The sequence below is a fragment of the Stegodyphus dumicola genome, chromosome 3 (assembly GCF_044657685.1).
Source record: "Stegodyphus dumicola isolate Sdum_Otavi_A_Nest chromosome 3, ASM4465768v1".
Taxonomy (NCBI): domain Eukaryota; kingdom Metazoa; phylum Arthropoda; class Arachnida; order Araneae; family Eresidae; genus Stegodyphus; species Stegodyphus dumicola.
Genome location: NC_140770.1, coordinates 54,531,217 through 54,554,649, shown reverse-complemented (window position 1 = coordinate 54,554,649; position 23,433 = coordinate 54,531,217). Strand labels below are relative to the sequence as shown.

General features: G+C 29.5%; 1 protein-coding gene across 1 annotated transcript in view; it reads right to left on the bottom strand.

Moving 5' to 3' along the window:
- The window catches only part of Arglu1 (Arginine and glutamate rich 1), a 56,981-nt gene that overhangs the window by 30,101 nt on the left and 3,447 nt on the right, over positions 1–23,433 (bottom strand). The window contains exons 2-4 of the mRNA XM_035367066.2: positions 9,148–9,207; positions 7,874–8,002; positions 4,588–4,813 (exon numbers count right to left, since the gene is read on the bottom strand). Coding sequence (XP_035222957.1) covers positions 4,588–4,813; positions 7,874–8,002; positions 9,148–9,207 — 415 coding nt within the window. The remainder of the gene's footprint in view (positions 1–4,587; positions 4,814–7,873; positions 8,003–9,147; positions 9,208–23,433) is intronic.

Below are 23,433 nucleotides of genomic sequence, written 5' to 3'. Positions count from 1 at the left end.
AAATGCAACATTTTGAAAGAATAAATTTAAAAGTAGTAGACGATACTTCTCATTTCAAATAATAAGCTGCTGCCAGAAATTTGTATTCCAAAACATTTGCTTTTTTATTCTTTATCCAAATAATTCTGAAAATGTGCAAACACCCTCTGCAGTTTTAGCATTCATAGATAGCAAAAGAAATCACTACCTTACTCATTCATACCATTATCAGAGTTCCCAGACTCTAAAATAGAAAATTAAATTTTTTGGTATGTTGTTGTTTTTACATTCTGATATATTTTCCACAAATTTTAAGTTAATAATCTTTAAGTGTAAACCTTTATATCTCCTCAGGAAAGTTTAGGAGAAGCAGAACTGCAATCAGCTTTAAGTCTTCTGAGTGTGAAAATATTGTCAATAAGACCTTCAAACTCTTAAGCAAACAAACAACTATTTTTCAGACTTTGCAAAATTTTTCACATATTTACATGTACTCTTTCATACAAAAATATTATTTTATAAGGGTATATGACAATTGTCCAATCATGCCTTACAATCAATCAGTGCTAATTATCAACATGCTTAGAAATATCCCAGCAGAATGAAAATCTGTACTATATTTTCCTACAAAATTTTTTACATCTTTATTTTCATAAGATATTTTTGGAAGGATAAGTTATACTCCAGCATTATATATATATATATATTTTTTTTTACACTCACAAATACAAGACTAACACCATCTAAATGAAAACAAGACCATCTAAATGAAGAATAAATACAAGACCATTTAAATGGAAGAGTGAAGAAGAATGTCAATTGATAAAGTGCCATGATTTCTGGAAATTAAATTCTGTATTATGATGACATAGTCATTATATGAAATTGCATATATTATTTAATGACTGAAGTCTCTGCCATGAAACCTCTCAAGAGGTGAAATGCCACAGTTCTATTACAGCGGATGGCAGAAGGTAATCACAAACTGACATCTCAGAAGTAAAATATAATACCTATAATAAATAAATATAATAATAAAAAAATTTAAAAAAATCCATGAATAGATCTGGGAAGGATGGAATTAATCACATCAAACAATAATTGAAAACAATCGTCTATAAATTCATAACACTCGACTGTATGGGAGCATCAGACCAGAATGTTACAAACTGAATATGTTTATTTGCCAAGCATTAATTCAGTTTTATTTTTACTTATACAGACCTTACACCCCAACAAAAGGACTGTTAGAAGTTGTTAACTGAGAAAATATTTAATTGTTTATAATATGCACATTAAATTTTAAAATAGTAAATGTCCTATGAAATCAATAGTTCTGTTATTCAAGGTACTCTGTAAAAATATGCAGGCATAAATTATCTTTGAAAAATTAATTGCATATTGTTCTAATAATTAATGAAAAGGCATTAGTTTAGCTTTATGTTTAAAACAATTACTGCATTTTTTAACCTTGATTTTTATTTAGCAAACAGATGCCAAAAAATATGAGAAAATGCAGCCCATAATCATCTTTAAATATTTTGAATTTAAAGAATAATTTCAGCATTACTGTAGCATAAAAAAGTAATATACATTAACAATGAATGAATAATGATCGTGATAAAAAAACAACTGAAAAAAGAGTAATGAAAGAATACAAGTGTCTAAATACAGATTGTACTTCTTAGTCTAAAACTTTTTATCCAGACCTGGGTGCTACCAAGCCACAGAAAATCACAAGCCTGAAAGCTTAACTCTATATACATATTACTATAATATCAATGGCAGAACAAAGTTTAAAAACAAGAGATAAAATATCTTCCTTAATGGTCCTAAATGAGGTTCTGCAACTTGATTTTTAGGCTTCATTTTCAGCAAAAATGAAAATACCTCTTTTATTCTTTTTAAACCATACAAGTGACCATCCGATCCCATCATACAGTGTCTTTAATAAATAATGATTTCAGCTTACAATTATTTTCTGCATCTCTTAGTTTCTTTGACATCTTGAATGGCTACAATGTAACTAAATATTAGAGAACTATGAAACCAAAATACTCAGCTGTAAATTAAACATATGGATCTTGAATGCTACTAAAAGTGCCTCTACCTACTGATAAATTCATAAAATGAATGGCAGGAGATTCAAAATGTGTCAGATAACATGAACTGCATGATGACAGACTATTAGGTTAAACCAGTATACTTAAACTGCCCTCTTACTATATTTATATTGTTTTAACTGATAATTATTCAAAACAGCCAGCTAATACAGAAAAGGCCAGACTATCCAGGTATTCAGCTAACAGGAAAGCTCAAACAGCCAGAATATTTTCAAATTTTGGAAACTTTTGTTGAACGTAAAATGAAGCAAAGAAAAAAATTTGTAACTTACAAATAAATCAAAATTTATATATATAATTATATCAATATATAATAATATAAAGCATAAGTAGGACTACAATTAGAATCAAACAAAAACTGTCACTAAACAGTGTAATGTAGCACCAACAATGGGTAAGTGTGAGGTAACACTCATTAATTGCATAAACCTGATTAATTCTCAGTACGGTGGTTTAATTTTTACAATAAAAAAAAAAGAGAGAGAGAGAGATAAGGTAAGTGTCATTTATCTGCTTTTCAATTGCAAAGCAGATGATTAAAATTTAGGATTTGCCTTCAATGGAACAATGTGCATTTGATGCTAACATGGCATCAAGAAAAGTATGACTTATGTGAAAATGGATAAACACTGTCTGTCCAGCGTGAAAAATTATGACAAGCAATTTAAGATTTAATATTCAATGTCTGTAACTTGCATATGTTCATTATCTAACTAAAGAAAGAGCAACCAGTTCCTTCAAACTTCTACCAGTATGGCTAGCACATTTAATGAGATTTCCATGAATTTTCATGGTCGACAGTGTTTTTTAATCGAATATGATGTTTTATGTTGGCATTTGTGTCTAAAATACCCTATTTCTTTTTCTAAACTGAATTAATTTAAATCTGATAACAAATATACTCATTTTAGACTAGAATTTTTTTCTTCCATCCATTTGGCTTTTTTACTGCGATTTACATTTTCCATTTTCGAAATTTTCACATATGCAGAATTCGGCATTTTCTGCATTTTCTAGATAGTTGAGCTTTTACTGTACAGAAATCTAGCAAATTACTTCACAGTATCAATGTCAAAGTCCACTTAATCACAGAATGATTTTCTTAAAGCATGTAAACTGAGTTTTACTTCTTACCCAAATATGAGCTTGATTAAAATACCAGAATATTTATATATTACATATTTTTCCCAAATAATTATAATTTATGGAAGTTTCAGTGTAAATATTTTGGATAATTTTACACAGAAGTAACATATTTCTTTCTCCTCCCCTTTTCAATGATAAAAATAAATTGAATCTTTTACATTCAAAATTTGTCTTTTCATTTGAAATTTAAATGAAACCTCAATAGGAAATATACATGAATTAAAACATGTTATATAAATATATATACAGACACATATACATACCTGCCAACTCAGAAAAGATGCATCCATAAAATTAAAGATATGGCATAAGGAGAGTGGAACACTAATATGTTATCTTTTATGATAATATATTAGTGTTTCACCCTCCTTATGGCATCTTACTTATAGACACATATATCTTTTCTGATTTAAAATAAAATAATTCTGATTTAAAATAAAATAATTTCTGATTTAAAATAAAAAAAATAAAAGTATTTTACAGATATATAAATAAGGAAACTGGATAATTAAAATGATATTCATATGCTTAATTAATTAGTCCTTATTATCTGAGGAAATTGAGTGGAATCTCTCAATATTTTTTTCACAAATGAAAATCTAAGCCAATAATAATAAATTATGAAAACTCGAAAAATTTAGATTCATTATATTATTTTAAAAAAATAATTTCAAAATGTATACATATTATACACAGTAAGTTGGAAGGTATGTATACATTCGAATATAAAAAAATTCGTCAGGGGTGATACAAGAAGTTCCTAAAAAATTAAATTCCTTCGTATAATGGTGGTTGTGCACATAACGATAAGAAATAAATCTTTTTTTTTTTTTTTTTTTTTTTTTTTTAAGAAAACCTTTAGCTATTTGATTTTTAATCTCAAATTTTAGGTGCACATTATTTTAAAATGGATATGTATATATAAATATCCAGAAATAATTAAAAAAGTAACAATTCAGATTTAACCTGTGTGTTGAACTCAGATCTAACCTGTGTGTTGAGGAGCACAATTCTAAAAAAAGCGTTATATATTCGGACTGTTTTCATATTTAATCAAATTAAATTAGTATAACTACTGATATGCACAGACTTATAAGAGTTAGTGTCTTCAGATTTAAGTATTGTGACTACAAAAACTCTCAATTTTATAGACAAAAATTCCAAAATTTTCAAAGTTTATTCTACTTTTAATACTTTTAACTTAAAGAAAAATAACCACCCATTTTTCTATTTACAACATAACTTTTATTCCTTTTCAGAAATATGATACAAATTTTAATGCCTAAAAAAGAGAGAAAATATATATCACAGATTTCTTGAGAATAGCATTTGCTATTACCTCCTTTGCTTTTTGAGCTTCCAACTCCAATTTTTGCCTCCTCTCCATTTCTTCCAGCATCTGCTTTTCCATTATTTTTTTCGCCTCCTCAACCCTACGTAATACCTCTTTTTCAATGTCATCTTTTCGTTTCTCTAATTCTTCTTCTACTCTTCTGGCAACAATTTCTTCTATCCGTTTAGAAGTTTCTTCTTCAACCATTTTTGACTCTAGTTCTTTTTGCCTCCTGCAAAAGATCAGAATGTAATTTTAAACATACAAATAAAAACTAAAAAAAAAAAAAAAAAAAAAGTATCATAACAGTTAATAATTTGATTTTTAAGCCAGGCAATCATGGTTTAATAAAAGGTACTAAAAGTTCAATTTCAAGTTGGCACTAATTTTAAAATCTGATATGGAGAAAGACATGCAAGCTGGTCTCTCTTCTTTATGGAGTAGCAGTATTCTGCATGAAGGGTAATCAAAATCCAAATGAAGAGCAAAAAAAAATGCCCTAAATTAACAATATAATGACATATATCACATAAAACAGATATCAAATGAAAATATGAAAAATTAAGAGGTACTAAGATTATAATTTTGATAAGGACCATAGTTAAAATTATAACTACTTACTGATACATTCTACTTTTATAATTTTATTAAAATTTTAATTACAGTATATTCTGGCATATAACGCAAACTTACACAAAAAAAAATAAGATTGAAATTTACAGGTGTGTGTTCTACGCCAGATATAAAAATGATGCATTTAAAAATAAGGAGAATATGATAATACAAAAATTATACATCTATGTGCAGCTAAATACAAAAGAAATGACAAACCTTATGAACTTAATAATTTTCATTATTGGATAAATGAAAAGTCCATCATATTCATTTTCCATTATGGCTTCAAGCACATCATCGAGTTCTGTTTCATCTTCGTCATCACTGTTACTCTGATCCATAATTAAATAATCATCTTTTGTTCCATCTAGATTGTTAGATACACATTTTTAAAATGACTTTTGAATTGTGGTGGGTTTAATTTCATTCCATGCTTTTATTATCCACTCAGACATATTTTCAGATGATATGATGTATTTGGTCGCTTTTATGATTGCTTTTTCAGCTTCTTACATCCACATATTCCACTGTCATTTTAAATTTCATTGAATGGTTTATACATATACACATCTAAAAGCTGAACAAATGGTTTTAATCTGCAGGAAATTACTGTCATGTCTGGGTTAATCTCTTTCATCAATTTCTTGGAATTAATTGTTAGATGGAATCTGAGCATGTCCTAAACTAAAAAAAGACTTGAGAATTTTTAGTCAGCAGTATGCTTTTGCTAAACACCACAATTTTACACCATTTTTGTTTATCCATCCTTTCTTATGAACATGAATGAAGATATCATTTGGGAAATTACATTTCAGCATCATTTTTCTTTTTAAAATAATCACAAGTTTAATTTTGTACAGTCTGCTAAGCAGAAAAGTACTATGGAACTGAGAATTTTCATGATCTGTTGCATTCATGTGTACCATTTTTGTTCCTTTTACAACAACTGTTTTATTTCCTATCATATCAAACATTACTAGAGACAGTAAATAATTTTTTTGCCTTCAGAGGTCAACAATTTACTTCTGGAAACTTGCCACATTGACTACTTCAACCCAAAGATGCTGTAAAGTTATCACTTTCATTTGCATTCTTTTCTGCCCACTTTAAAAGAAATAATCATACACTGTTTTTTTTTTTTTTTTTCTAAGAATTAATCCATTCTGCAGATTTTCTAAGATCCAGTTCGTAACACTTTCTTCGAGGATAGACAATTTCATTACGCAAAAAAAAAAAAAAAAAAAAAATTATTCTTAGGCATATTAATTACTGTGATTTAATACTTCTCCCATTTGCTGCAGCTTTCAACAAAATGCACGATTTTGATTTTATTTCACGAATTGAATAACTTTGCATTTTAAACAGCACTATGTTTGTTTCATTTAGCAGGAACCATATTCACTACTAAAAGAAAAACCAGATCTACTGTACTTCAATTAAAGAAAATGTGATTTACTGAAACCTTTAATGTTCATTTCAAAATTACAGGTTCAAATGACTGGAGAAAGAGAAAATATCCAACTCCTGATTCCACGATTTCATTCGAGTCAGAAGTGCATTCTTTCCCCAAATTGTGTGCCATTTTCTATAACATTATTGCATAGATCTGCATTGAATATAACATACCCGGTTGCCAGAATTATTTACTCCCTCAAGCATTTTCCCCACATGCATAGTGTTCCCCTTATCACTTGTTAATTCAGTATATCATTATTCAAAAGCCTGGGAAAAATCTATGAATCACTTCGAAAGATACGTGCATCGCACATGTACCTTTCAGGTTTCTTCATAGAAGAAAAGGGTGTGCATTATATGAAGAAAATACTTAAAAATTTTTAAATGTAGTTTGAAATTACGTTGAAATTAGTTGTGTGTTACATGCTGGTACATATTATAAGCTGAAATATACTGTAATATAATAATATCAGTGTGGCTTTATGTGAGCTTTTTAATGCGCTATATATATATTATTTGAGCTGCTGCTTTTGACACAGTACGTACTGTGCATTTTCCTCCTCTTGTTTTTGAAATATACTGTAATATAATAATATCAGTGTGGCTTTATGTGAGCTTTTTAATGCGCTATATATATATCATTTGAGCTGCTGCTTTTGACACAGTACATACTGTGCATTTTCCTCCTCTTGTTTTTCAAGTGATAAAATTAGTACAAAAGGGCAAGATACATAAGTAAATGTGATATAATATTCAACTTTTATAAATGCAAATTTTATTATAATATATTATACATTACAATTTTTATTATAATTAGAATTACTAAAATTATAATTTTTGATAAGAGATTGCAATTTTAATTTGGGATACATTGAATTGGAATTAACAGCTTTCATAACAACAAACATATGTTTTTGCAAATTTTGGTTCTGTATTAAAAAAAAAAAAAAAAAAAAAAAATCTACCCATTTTAGCAAATGGCAGCCAAAGTTTGTATTTTGCCTCATTTTACATTTGGATATTCACCTCTTCTGTATATTGCTTGAATATTACAGCAAATTTTCATCATAAGATTCTTTATAAATTAGAATATTTTGAAAAATTGAGTATACTAACCTTAATCAAAAGTCAATGAAATTTGATTACAAAACTCCAAGAAATATTTTCAAAAACATGTATGATTTGCACAATTATTTCATGCATATAGTTTTAGAATTCTTACCTCAATCTTTCCATTTCCGCAAGTCTTTCAACTTCATTCATTTTTTTTAACCTACGGCGATGTGAGCTATAAAGTCCATCTAAATCATCACTACTACTGCTTGAAGAAGAAGAAGATCGAGAACGTTTTCTAATGGAAAGAGAAATAAATGTGTTAAATTAAACATATATTAAAAAAGAAAGAAAGAAAAAAAACTCTCTGGCAAAATAATCTGTAAATAACTATAAGAAATGATTGATGATTAAAGTTGACACAAACTGATTAAAGTACTGCAAAACAAATGAGGAATAACAGAGACAAAGATCCAGTCTAAGCTCAGAACCTCAAGGAATATAAAAAAACTGACAGTGTGACATACGCTATAAATTCCAAGTTACACAAAACAAAATCTTATATGCTACATTATTAATTTATTAATTAAGATATTAAACTAGAAACATCAAAGGCGCAGTCAACAAATTCTATATTTTGTTGCCTTTGACTGAAAATGAAAATGCAACTGTGTAGTTGATTACACACAATAATGAATACTGAGCAGATTGTTTTCAAGAGAAATAAGATCTATACATAGGTTTATCTGGTTTGATTACCTTACAAACAACAATTTAAAAATATCAGTTTGTCAGCCAGCACAGTAACACAGAATATTAATGAAATCGCCAGTGATTCACGATGTCTGTTAAATTTTAAAAAAATCAGATTTTGGAGTTTTCGATAGTGACATCAGACATTGCAGATATAGCACAGCTTGTCATTTTCGTACAATGCATGTTGCTTAATAATGACATCACACATATATCACAGCTTGCCATTTTTGTACAGTGTGTGTTGCTGATGAATTTAAAGTAGCTGAGGAATTATTCGAGATAATTCTTAAGAAAGGAAAAACTGCTTCACAGAATATTTTTTCTAACTTATAACTAACAGTTTTTAAACTGTAGTAGATAAAAATTAAGTTGGGATAAAATGGTTGAATTTACAAGTTATAGTGCAGCTACCGTTGGTTGGTTAGAAAAAAAAAAAATAAAATAAATTTAAAAAAAAAAAGTGTTTACAGTTTGTGTGAAGCAGATTGTATGCTATATCAGCTACTATATTATAACCTATGCTATATTTATATGTTATACTATATCCAATTCATAATAAAACAAAAAAAAATAATTACAAAGTATACATTTAAAATAATTTTTTAAATAAGTATAAAATTAAAAGAAGAAGCATCCAGCAAAGAAATAAAATGTAGAAAATACCGGTAAAATATTCTAATTCATTACCTTTTCTTCCCATCTTGCAAATGCCTAATATCTAATTTGTTAACTTCTAATTTTGATAACCTGAAAAACAAAAATAGTATTCAGCAACAATTAAAAAAGGAATAGAAACAATAAAAAATTTATAACCTTTACATCATAAAATCATTAAAGTTTTTACAATTACTTAAAGAAAATCATTTTTAAAAATACATCTTTCTATGTTGAATCATTGCAAGTTACAAAATACATGAACGACAGTTTTAGAAAATTAACACTTTTTTATTCATTTATCTAAGGGGGAGGGAATCTACTCTGAAGATTCAAATATAGACATTCTTAGTAATTCACAGAAAAGAAAGGTACAGCCTGAATTCACATAATTTCTCTTAAATTCTGCATAATTATTAAAGTGAAAACTTCGTACATATCTGGCTACAGAAATAAGTAAGAAAACCGAGGCTAAATTTCTAAGAGATAGTAATATTATTTAATGTCTTTCATCTGCCATAAGCACTGGCAGTCTGGTTAGCAAGAAACAATCTTACAAAAGCAATCTATAATTCAAATATAGCTAGCAAAAGTAGTATTTTTTAATGCTATTAATATTAATTCTTTGAACACTATCTTTCTTGGAAAAAAATTATTAAAAAAATGTTTTGAAGGAAATAATACTGAAAGTGGTGTAATACAAAAATTTAGTTCAGAAGAATTTAATTCAAAAAAATTCTTTTCTTTTCCATGATTTTATTTACAGTTAACTGGTAATATTTATAAATAATTCAAAATGCAAAAGTTTGGTATCTCACATATTGAATAAATACTGCTTTCTTTTCAACTTTTCTTTAATCCTTGAGCATCTGCAAGATTAAGCAATTCTTTCTTCCCAAATATGGGCGAGATGACCATCAAAAGATTTAATTTTCACAGAAAAATATATATCATTAACATTCTTTAAAAGTATCTTTCATATCTGGTTGGAACATTCCACAGGCCTGTATTTTGTTCTACTGTACATTTAAGTTTCACCCTCATGTTATAAATAAAAACTTAAGAGTGTAGTGAATTATTATTTAAGTAAACTCAATGTCAGTACTTTTAACTTTTATGACAAGTATTATCTAACAATTATATAAATATTACTATCTCTCCCCTCCAGATAAACTTTAATTGACTATTTTATAAATTAAAGTTTTTTTTTTTTTTTTTTTTCAAAACAACACAATTCATGATTGATATACAACATATAACATAATATACAGTCAGGAAAAGAGGAAAGAACAAACTAGATTTTTTTATCAATATAAATTAACAAATTCTTTAATCAGGCCAGGGCGTATGACTTAATGCATCTACATTTTTACGTTTTTTACCACTTCTAAGAACAATAGTGTAATTGTAGGGTTATAATACTAGTGCCCATCTCATAAATCGTAGAAGCTCTACTGCTATATGTGCCCTAATATCACCAAATGTGGCGATATGTGTTCTGCGCTGGTTTTTGGCACAATTGCGTGTTGTATGGCAACCCTGTTGATGTTGAAAAATCTTTTGCTGGAGTGTTTTAATTGCTGTTAGTTCATGTCATGTGTGTTTTGAAATGGCGTGTTGCAATAATAGATGTGTAGCAAGATTTCAGTCACATATTTTAGATTGTGAGGAAAGTAAATTTAGTATTAAAAGGTACGATGTTTGAGTTGTTAAAGCGTCTTTTGTTCATGGGTGTGTTTATGAGGATCGAAGTGTATTTTTGGAAATTCTGTGGGACTTTTAAAACGAAGTCTAAAATGCGGAGCTGCTATGAGAACTCGGACGAAGAAGGGCGCTTCTAATAGTTCTTGTGTGGATTTGCAGTCAAATGGTTGCTATTAAAGTATGTGGCTGTCAGCAGAGTTTAAGATTTGGATTGTGGTGTTCATGTAGTATGTTAACTTTGGAGGAAGTTTTTATCGTTACTTTCAAAATTTTGAATCTCAAAAAGACATGTGATTGTAGAATGTTATGTTCATTGTTTTTTTACTATGAATTTCTGTTGTTATTGTCATTTTTTGAACTGTTTGTAATTTTGTTTAGTTTATCTGGTTGCTTTGTGTGCAATGCCTAGATTGTGCAATTCATAGATTTTTTTTTTTTTTTTAACTTTAAACAGAATGCTATGTACATGCAGAAATTATACAATTGTTATTGTTGTTATGTTAATTTATTGAAGCAAGGTGTGCATAGTTCGTAGATTCCTTCGTTGACTAGAATGTGCAATTCGTAGATGTTTTTTTAAGTTAAAACGTATCGCTGTGTACATGGATTCTTGTCAAATATTTTTGGTTAGAAACTTTATGTTTTTGCTATCTAAATTTTTTGTTTCAGATTTTTAGCTTAAATTGTGTCTTCAAAACGTAGTTTTTGCATGTGCAAAAACCGCGCTTTTGGCGATATTTTAGGCTTAAAATTCGAAATGTAGACAAAAAATTTAGGTAGTAATATGGCGGCGTGGAGTTTCTCGTCAAAAATGTTTGGTGTGAAATTTGGCGACCTGAGGGCGCATATAAGAGCAGTTCCATCATAGTTTTAGACTCACATTATTTTTTAGCCAAACTAAGGGATTATGATCAGAATTAATGAGAAATTTAGTATGCACGTCTAAATAACACTGCATATCTTTACAGCCAATATTATGGTGGTGCATTCCTTTTCTGTGGTAGAGTACCTTTTTTCAGTTTCTGTAAACTTCTTAGTAAGGTATAATAATAGATACTCACTGTCTCATTCATCTGAGCTAAAATAACACCCATACCAGAGTTTGAAGCATCAGTTTACAAAATACACTCCTTATTGAAATCAGGTGCATATAGTGCAGTACAAAGTCCGTAATCCGGACTCGTTGGGACTTCGGCAATTCCAGATTATACATAATCAATTTAAATCTGGTAAGATGGCATGCAGAAATTATACAATTAAAAATATGAAACTGTAATTTATGAAATAAAAGCAATTATGATCTAAAGGGTATCAAATTTTACAAAAAAAACGTCTGTGGCTTTGAGGTCCGGATTATAGATCATTACGGATAATGGATGTCCAGATTACGGACTTTGTACTGTATAGGCTTTTGAGACAGTTTTTCCTTTAGCTCTTCAGATGCTTTTGTGCACTCTTCTGTCCAGTTTAATTTCCCTTTCTTAAGGTTTCCTTTTAAAGTTTCAGTTAAAGGTGCTGCTATAAATGAGAACATTGGAATGTTATGATTATAATATCCCACTAATCCTAAAAATGCTCTGACTTGACTTTTTGTGGATAGAATTCAAGAATAGCTTTTACTTACAAAATTCGGTATTTTGGATATATATATAATGAACCCATCAAGCTCTCATTGTCTAACAAACTAGTTTCTCTTTTCTTCATTGAGGAAATAATTCCCTCTGTAACAAGCCATCTCATTTTAGAAAGGACAAGCATCACATTTTTCTATTCTCACAGAAACCAGCCTCCTGTTAATTCTTCAGATTGTAGCTTTTTTGTGGCTATATACGATGTAGAAAAAAGTTTCCAAATCTGCAAGATCATTCTACAGTCGTTTTGTTAGTGAAATAATAGGGTAGCCTACATCTTCTAAGAAATGTTCTTAATTTTAACAACCTCTTTATCATCAAATATGTACTTCCCCCTTTGATCAATAATTGCTCCTTTTCCTGCTCGCCTCCTAGGAATTGCATCACTTTTGGGAGTTTTTGCTGCTGTTGTTGCTTGTCTAAATTTAACAATGAGATTTGTACCATTTGATGCAATGGGCTTCTTTTTCTTGTCGTGAATTATGCTACAATGCCATCTATGAAGAATTCATCTGGAGAAGTAACTAAATGAATCAGTTTAATGAATAATGGCAAATTACACATTCATATTTATTTATTAATATATCAATCAAAGGGAAAATAATTAAATATTATTAATGTATATAGTCCATAGATAAAAATAACTCAATTTGTCATTAAATTTCTTTTTCTTCAAATTGAAACCATTCAAGAAAAACTGGAGTCAGAAAGTTTTTAGCGACTCCAGCTCCGACTCCCTTTTACCCAAAAATCTGCCTAACTCCGATTCTGACTCCCCAGCCCTGGTTGCGAGAAGCATTTTCTATATAAAAATAATTTAAGAAGTATTTAAAAATTATGCATATTTTGCTAGTATTACAAATGCATATTTTGCATTTGAGAAATTTTTCTCTAGTGCCTACATAACAGCAAGAGCAATCAAATAATCTTTACAATGTAATTGAATGAAAAAACAAGCAAAATTATACAGTTTAAGAATGTTGGAAGTAAAATTTTTCTCAAAAAATGATCGTAAAGTATTTATTTATTTCCCTATGAGTAGTTTTGATATTTTTTATAGTTATTTGTTTTTATATCAAGAGAAGCAGCAAATTCTGAGATTACCCCAGGCAGCAAAAGTTCTAGCTACATCACTGAAATAAAGTATATGGGATCTAAATTGTAAGAATTTAGCTTACAACTAATTTGGAGGTAATTTTTTAGAAAGAAGAAGAGCTAATTATTTGCAAATCTATGCAGAAATATTTTACAAGACTACTTATTTATCACTCTTTCTGTTCTAATTTTAAAAACTTTATATTTTTTTGCACTAAGAAAAAAAAAGACACTACACAAGGGGAAAATTTCCCACACGTATTTCTGTATGTAAAAAAAAAAAAAAAAAAAAAAAAAAAAAATACAGCAAATTAAAAATAAAATACACTTCAATGTTTTTATTATGCTCACATAATGATGAATTATCATGTAAACATAAATGAAGAAAAAATTTTGATTTTCAATAAGAAGTCTTTACATATAAGTGTTTCGAAGATATATCACAAATTAAGAATCCCTGTCACCTAAACAGGGCTGTGGAGTCGGAATCAGGCCTATTTTGGGGTAAAAGGAGTCGGAGCTGGAGTCGCTAAAAACAGAAAAGATTCCGACTCTGAATCCAATTTTTGTTGGACAGTTTGAATTTGAAATGAAATTAAAATGAATTAAAAAAATTAATGACAAGCTGAGTTATTATTTTTATTTATGAACTGTATACATTAATAAATAGTTATTTTCTATTTTATTGACATATTAATAAATAAATATAAGGGAGGAGAATGGATGTGATATTTGCCATTAGTGATTAAACTGATTCATTTAGTAACAAATCTCAATGGTAAATTTAGATAAGCAGCAGTAGCAGCAAGAACTCCTAAAACTGATGCAATTCTTAGAAAGTGAGCAGGTAAAGGAGCAATTATTGATCAAGCAACGCGATAAGGAAGTACATATTTGATGATAAAGAGGTTTTTAGAATTAAGAACTTTTTTAGGAGATGTAGATAACCCTAATATTTCACTAACAGAAAGTCTGTGGAATGATCTTGCTAAATTGGAAACTCTTCTTTCTATACCGTATATAGCTACAAAAAAGCTGCACTGAAGAATTGACAGGAGGTGAGAATGGAAGAATGGGATGTTTGTTCTTTCTGAAACGGATGGTTTATTGCAGAAGGAATCACTTCTTCAATAAAGAAAAGAGAAACTAGTTTGCTAGACAATGAGATCTTGCTGGGTTCAATATACGGACATCCGAAACACCGAATTTTCTTGGATGACGAACAAATTCAAAAGGCAAAGAAAATCATCTCTGAACTTTCATTAAGAATGAAATTATTCTCAGAGCAATTGGAGAATTCGAATCAGGACAGTCAAACTGCAGACATTGCAACTGAGTCTCTATCATCCTTTTCCAGTAATGAATTAGATTTTGAGAAATATTTTTGGATAATATTGAAAAAGCTAAGGCAAAGAGAATGAAAATAAAGAAACAAGAGCCTTTAGATATAAAAATGAAAAAATACAAACATGATTTCTACATGGCCTTTGAAGAAATAGAGAAATATGATTGCGCTTGCAAGACACCTCTTTAAGAACTTATAAAACTTTATCCTGAAAAGTTAAAAGAAGTAGCCCTAATAGTAACAGCTCTTCCTTCTACTCAAGTTAGTGTGGAAAGACATTTCTCAGCTCTGAAGTTTATCAAATCGGATCTATGGTCCTCCAACAAAGAAAATCTTGCCGAAGCTACACAGTTTCCTAGAAATAACTAATGCTAGTTTTTCCATTTCATAATAAATGCTAATTAATATAAATAATTTGCTATGAAATCAATTTTTTTCTTTAGCATCTATTACTTCTTTTATATTAAAAAATAAGCTGCATATGTATATGTTTATATATATAAATATATGACGGAGTCGGTTATTTTCCCTACTGACTCCACAGCCCTGGACCTAAAAGAAGTTTATGTTTTAAACAATCAATTACAAATAAACTTACAATGGAAAATTGATCAAACTATTATTAGTAGAGGCTTCCCTCCCCCACCCTCGTACTATTAATAGGGTTAATCCTAGTACACAGTACACACAGATTTGGCAACTTTCATCAACATTATGATGAGCAGTAAATGCAGTGTTTATAAGAGCTGTACACAAGTCATTTTTGTGATAGTGATAATTTTCAAAATTGTACCAGCGCCATACCATATATTAGGATTTTAATCTATTAATACTTTGATCAGTTTTCAGTTACATATTTTAAAATAGAACAAATTGGGCAATAGGACATATATTCAAAAGTTACATAACAGTAATTAAACATTGCATATCAGCTTAAGCTATAATATAGTTTCTAGCAAAACAAAAATTTAGCTGTTATTTCAAAGCCAAAAGTAGTTCTTAATTTACTGTGAACAAATGAAAAATTGAATATTCCTTTAACTGGCTTATTTCTTATGGCAAAGCACTCGAGGGTAAAATGACCACACGTCCCAATTTTGGCAGGACTGTCCCGCTTTTTGGAAGACTGTCCCGTTTCCTGCCGATTTTTTAAAATGTCCCGCTTTTTAGAAAACACCTGCATTTTTTATTTTAAATGATCTGTAAAGATATATTACCTATTATTTATTAATTATTATAGTGAATATAATGAAATAAAAAACACATAAAATGCATGCAGAGTAAACTAAATTAGGCAATATAATGAGTTAGATTTACTCAGTGGTGTTCGATCATTGTCATTATGTCTCGTCAAGGAATACATATTGTTAACGGAGGAACAGCTAACATTAGCTGAAGGGCTATTTGCTTTTGGCACCATAAACCACAATCAAAGTTTCAGATCAATTGATTGTACATCGCAAATGCTCAAAACATTGTACGACAGAAAATTTGCACATGCAAGGACAAAAACCAAAGCAATTAATTGTAATGTTTTTCACCATATTCGTTTTTACAATTGCAGAAAGAATTAGATAAATGCACATTTTATGTTCATATATTATGATGCTTCCAACCACAAATATTTAAAATTATTTCCCCACAATTGTTAGACTTCATAATCCAGAAACAAGAATTAAAATTAGAATATTAAATTTTGTTTCATAGCCAGGTGAAACTCCATTAATCTATACTAATGCCAGACGTAATGGTCTCTTTATTATGGAGGCAGCTAACAGGTGGGCCACCATTGCCTCTGATGAAGGGACAGACAGTTACAACCGACCAAAAACGATTCGTTTCTTCTCCTGGATTTGAACCCAGGCCCTTCAGTATCGCAGTCAGGCTTCCCTAACCACTACACCATCTGGATGAAACTTCATAAATAAATTTTGATTCAATATGTACTATTTTAAAAAAGAATAATTTGAATTTATTGTTAACACTAACACAAATTTTGTTGGAAAAGCTAGAAGAGGCGTCAATACTATTTTAACAAAACTTAATCGTTTGAACATCGTTTGAAAAAATTATTCGATTAGGTTGTGTAGCGTACATTCTACACAATACTGTTCAAACAGCATCTGACTTACTTCCAGTGGATATTGAAAATATTATTTCAAAATTTTATTCGTATTTTTATATATATACTGTGCATGTCAAAAGTTTGAAGGATTTTTGTGAAAGCGCAGAAATCGAAAACAGTACAAAGTCTTTAATCCGGACTCATCGGGACTTCGGCGATTCCAGATTAGCGGTTTTTTCGGATTATAGATCATCAATTTAAATCTGGTAAGATGGCATGCAGAAATTATAAAATTAAAAATACGAAACCAAAATTTATGAAATAAAGAGCAATTATGATCTAAGGGGTATCAAAATTTACAAAAAAAAAAAAAAAAGCTTAATATTTACTTGTTTACTTTATTAAACATTTCTTTCAATGTAAGTTGTTTAAGTTGCTTCGTTTTATGTGCTAATACTTTCTCTTTAATTCTATAAACAGACATAATTTCTTGTTCAGTTACAAAGTTCCGCTGTTCAAGTCCTGTAATTGCTGAGCCGAGAATACCAACTTGTCAATCGAAATTTTTTCATTTTCACTAACCTCTCTGTCACTTTCTTCATGCCTTTTTCCATTTTTTGCAGAAATTCCACTTTTTGTTTGATGACATCAAAACGTGCTTTCGCTTCGTAGATCCTTTGGCAGCTCCAGAATAGGAAACTCTTTTTGACATAATTGAAAGTTCAAGTTTAGTTTATATAGAATTAGAAAACAGTCTGCAAAAAATAATAAGCTGGATCCAATTAGAAGATTAAGGAACAACGTAATCTGCAACATTAACTGAAATAGATAATTAGATAATTTTAGCCTAGCTTATACCGTCCATTATACATTAAACATGTATGCATAAAGGTATTATGTGCATACGTAAACGCTACGCAGAAAGTTTGTAGCTTTGAGATCCGGATTATGGACATTTGCATTAAAGACTTTGTACTGTATAAAATAATTACTGGTCACAGCAAAACATGATGGCTAGCTCTAACTAGCTTATAGAAATTTTTTTTTTTTTTAATGGCGCACACTTGCCTATAACGGCATTGGCCACTCCTAAACCCAGAAGCGGTGATTATTTTATTATGGGGGCACCTAATAGGTGACCACTGTTACCTCCTATAAAGGAACAGACAGTTTTAAACCCATGACTTCTCCAGGATTCGAACCCGGGCCCTTTGGTATTGCAGTCAAGCTCCCCTAACCACTATACCATCTGGACAGCTATTTTAAAAGTATACGAACCATTAGAATCATACTTTTTATCACAAGATAAATGTCCAAGAATAATACAACTGTTTTCTGAAACTGACACATCACAAATTTGTCTTCAGCTCATCCACAACCAAGCGACATTATTTCACAATGCTGTGAAAATTACTGAAGGGGACAAAATTTCAAGGCTGATCTTTAGAATATGGTAACTGGTAGTTTGGAGACATTTTGGAGGCGATAGAGGTTACTACCTGGGACTTTGGTAATAATGTGAGCAGTACTCAGTTCCGATTACGCATTATTTTGTGTGAGGGAAATGAGAGATCATGGGATATGTCATGTGATATTAATGGACGAATTACGGTTCTTTAATTGGAAAAGGGGGGAATTTGGAAAAATATCTGTGGCTGTATATTATTTTGTATTAAGCTTCATTGTGTGTTGTGTGAAGTAGGGTTGAATAATTTTGGGATTGTATGGTGCTGTCTAAAGTGAATTCTAGATGTGATAAAGAGAATTTTGCTTTTTATTTAGCGGAGGAAGTGTGGAGGAAAAATTCGCAGAAAAAATCGTTCAATAATTTTATTGAATCCATAATAAAAATGTATCCACCATGTAAGCAAGATTCTGAAGAAGATTAGGTAAGTTAGTATTTTTAATTATTTGAGAATATTATTTTTATGCATAGTTCTAAATGTAAGGTGGAAGTAAAGTAATTTGGTATTATTGAGAAAATTGTTATTAGCAATGATTTAGTTTAAAGTAATTAGGATTGTAAGCTAATTTTTATTAATTTAATGTATGTGCTTATTTATATTTTAAGTAGTGTTTTTGAATTTAATTATATTTTAATTAAATGATAGTTATTTTGTGAATTTTATGTTTGTAAGAATTTGGTATACGTTTTAGTTGAAGTAAACGTGCATGGAAATAATTTAAATATTTGACACTAAGTATTTGTAATGTTTGCGGTATGAATTCGTTGGTGACATTTATAATATAATAGATAATTTAGAGGTAAAAGTTTTTGGATATTTTATTTATTTTATACGTGGAAATGTTCATATTTGGAAAGGGTATATACTTTTTTGTTATTAGGTAATTTCATATATGTTCTTTTTAACGAGTTTAAAGATTCAGAAAATTGTCATGCATTTTCGTGAAATTTTTCTAATTTATGAGAAAAAAGCAGTGTACATGGATATGGTGAAGAGTGTGCGCAATGCCATTTTTGTGCAATTCTGGGATTTTTTTTTAAAGTAAAAATAAGTCGACGTGTACATGGTTTAGTGATATTTTAATTAAATGATAGCTATTTTGTGAATTTTATGTTTGTAGGAATTTGGTATACATTTTAGTTGAAGTAAACGTGCATGGAAATAATTTAAATATTTGACACTAAGTATTTGTAATGCTTGCGGTATGAATTCGTTGGTGACGTTTATAATATAATAGATGATTTAGAGGTAAAAGTTTTTGGATATTTTATTTATTTTATACGTGGAAATGTTCATATTTGGAAAGGGTATATACTTTTTCGTTATTAGGTAATTTCATATATGTTCTTTTTAACGGGTTTAAAGATTCAGAAAATTGTCATGCATTTTCGTGAAATTTTTCTAATTTATGAGAAAAAAGCAGTGTACATGGATATGGTGAAGAGTGTGTGCAATGCCATTTTTGTGCAATTCTGGGATTTTTTTTTAAAGTAAAAATAAGTTGACGTGTACATGGCTTAGTGATATTTTAATTAAATGATAGTTATTTTGTGAATTTTATGTTTGTAGGAATTTGGTATACGTTTTAGTTGAAGTAAACGTGCATGGAAATAATTTAAATATTTGACACTAAGTATTTGTAATGCTTGCGGTATGAATTCGTTGGTGATGTTTATAATATAATAGATGATTTAGAGGTAAAAGTTTTTGGATATTTTATTTATTTTATACGTGGAAATGTTCATATTTGGAAAGGGTATATACTTTTTCGTTATTAGGTAATTTCATATATGTTCTTTTTAACGGGTTTAAAGATTCAGAAAATTGTCATGCATTTTCGTGAAATTTTTCTAATTTATGAGAAAAAAGCAGTGTACATGGATATGGTGAAGAGTGTGCACAATGCCATTTTTGTGTAATTCTGGGATGTTTTTTTAAGTAAAAATAAGTCGACGTGTACATGGTTTATGTGTATGTGTTATTTTGAAAAACGTGTAAGGAGTATGGTATTGTGCACTTTTTCCCAATTTTGCAGTGAATATTTGTCATGATTAAGCACTTTTGTTAGATAAAATTTCTAGCATAAGTGTAATTCGGCTAGTAGATTGTTGGAAGAAGTGTTCAGTAGATAAAAAGAAAAGAAACATGTCTTTACTTCGTGAAGACAAAATGGTGGCGGGAAAAAAAAAAACAGAGGGTTGCTGTAAAAGAGTTGGTCGCCAAATTTTTGCCAAAAAATCGCCAAGTTACCATAATCTAAAGATCAACCAATTTCAATTACGGAAGTATCAAATGAAATCAATGATTTAAAAACAAAATTGCAAGAAAGAACTGATAACGATTACATTTAGTTATTCGATAGGACATCACTATGTTGGAAGAGCAAGGTGTTATTAAATGATCTAATTTTCTGAAAGAAGTCAGAACTTTGGTTGATCTTTGGATTATGGTAACTTGGTGATTTGTTGGCGAAAATTTGGCGACCAACTCTGCTACAGCAACCCTCTAATTTTTTTTTCGCCACCATTTTTCCTTCACGAAGTAAAGACATGTTTATTTTCTTTTTATTTACTAAACACTTTTTCCAACAATCTACTAGCCGAATTATACTTATGATAGAAATTTTATGTAACAAAACTGCTTAATCATGACAAATATTAACTGCAAAATTGGGAAAAAGGGCACAATCGCAAACTCCTTGCGCGTTTTTCAGAATAGCACATACACATAAACCATTACACATAAACCAGTTTTACTTAAAAAAACATCCCAGAATTGCACAAAAATGTCATTGCGCACACTCTTAACTTTATTCATCTACACTGCTATTTTCTCATAAATTACAAAAATTTGCACGAAAATACAAAAAAATTCTGTGAATCTTTAAACTCGGTAAAAAGCACATATATGAAATTACCTGATCGCGAAAAAGTATATACCCTTTCCTAGGATAAACATTTCCACGTATAAAATAAATAAAATATCCAAAAACTTTTACCTCTAAATTATCTATTATATTATAAACGTCACCAACGAATTCATACCGCAAACATTAGAAATGGTTACAAAAACTTAGTGTCAAATATTTAAATTACTTCCATGCACGTTTACTTCAACTGAAACATATAACAAATTCCTACAAACATAAAATTCACAAAATAACTATCATTTAACTAAAATATTACTAAACCATGTACACGTCGACTTATTTTTACTTAAAAAAACATCCCAGAATTGCACAAAAATGGCATTGCGCACACTCTTCACTATATCCATGTACACTGCTTTTTTCTCATAAATTAGAAAAATTTCACGAAAATGCATGAAAATACTCAACGTATTCTACTCAAACATATTCCAAAATACTACAAGATCAGCCAGAACTACAAGATCCAAAATACTACAAGATTCCAAAATACTACAAGATCAGCCAGAACTCTTTATAATAACTGCTTGGAATATCTTGAAGAACGGAGAGTTCAATTCGAGGATATTACAAACTTTCATCGGGTGACATTAAAAAAGGAGATTTTATGGAAATATGTGGAAAAAATCTTTTTAAAAATATTAGTAACTATTTTCCGAAAAATACTATTTGCAAAAATGATCGGTTGATCTTTACAATATGGTAACTGGTAGTTTGGCGACATTTTGGAGGCGATAAAGGTTACTACCTGGGACTTTGGTAATAACGTGAGCAGTACTCAGTTCCGATTACGCATTATTTTGCGTGAGGGAAATGAGAGATCATGGGATATGTCATGTGATATTAATGGACGAATAACAAATTCCTACAAACATAAAATTCACAAAATAACTATCATTTAACTAAAATATTACTAAACCATGTACACGTCGACTTATTTTTACTTAAAAAAACATCCCAGAATTGCACAAAAATGGCATTGCGCACACTCTTCACTATATCCATGTACACTGCTTTTTTCTCATAAATTAGAAAAATTTCACGAAAATGCATGAAAATACTCAACGTATTCTACTCAAACATATTCCAAAATACTACAAGATCAGCCAGAACTACAAGATCCAAAATACTACAAGATTCCAAAATACTACAAGATCAGCCAGAACTCTTTATAATAACTGCTTGGAATATCTTGAAGAACGGAGAGTTCAATTCGAGGATATTACAAACTTTCATCGGGTGACATTAAAAAAGGAGATTTTATGGAAATATGTGGAAAAAATCTTTTTAAAAATATTAGTAACTATTTTCCGAAAAATACTATTTGCAAAAATGATCGGTTGATCTTTACAATATGGTAACTGGTAGTTTGGCGACATTTTGGAGGCGATAAAGGTTACTACCTGGGACTTTGGTAATAACGTGAGCAGTACTCAGTTCCGATTACGCATTATTTTGCGTGAGGGAAATGAGAGATCATGGGATATGTCATGTGATATTAATGGACGAATTACGGTTCTTTAATCGGAAAAGGGGGGAAATCAGGAAAAAATGTGGAAATTTTGTATTTAGCTTTATACTGTGTTGTGTGAAACAGTGTTGTTTAATTTTTGGATCCCATGGCCCTAACTAAAGTTAATTCGAAATGGGTATTTAGGCATTGTGATAAAGAGAAGTTTGCTTTTTATTTAGCGGAGGAAGTATGGAGGAAAAATTCGCAGAAAAAATCTTTCAATAATTTTATTGAATGAATTAGAAAAGTGTATCCGCCACGTAATCAAGATTCTGAAGAAGATTAGGTAAGTTAGTATTTTTAATTATTTGAGGATGTTATTTTTATGCATTGTTCTAAATGTAAGGTAGAAAGGAATTTGGTATTATTGGGAAAATTGTTATTAGCAATGATTTAGTTTAAAGTAATTAGGATTGTAAGGTAATTTTTATTAATTTAATGTATGTGCTCATTTATATTTTAAGTAGTGGTTTTGAATTTAATTATATTTTAATGAAATGATAGTTATTTTGTGAATTTTATGTTTGTAGGAATTTGGTATACGTTTAAGTTGAAATAAACGTGCATGGAAATA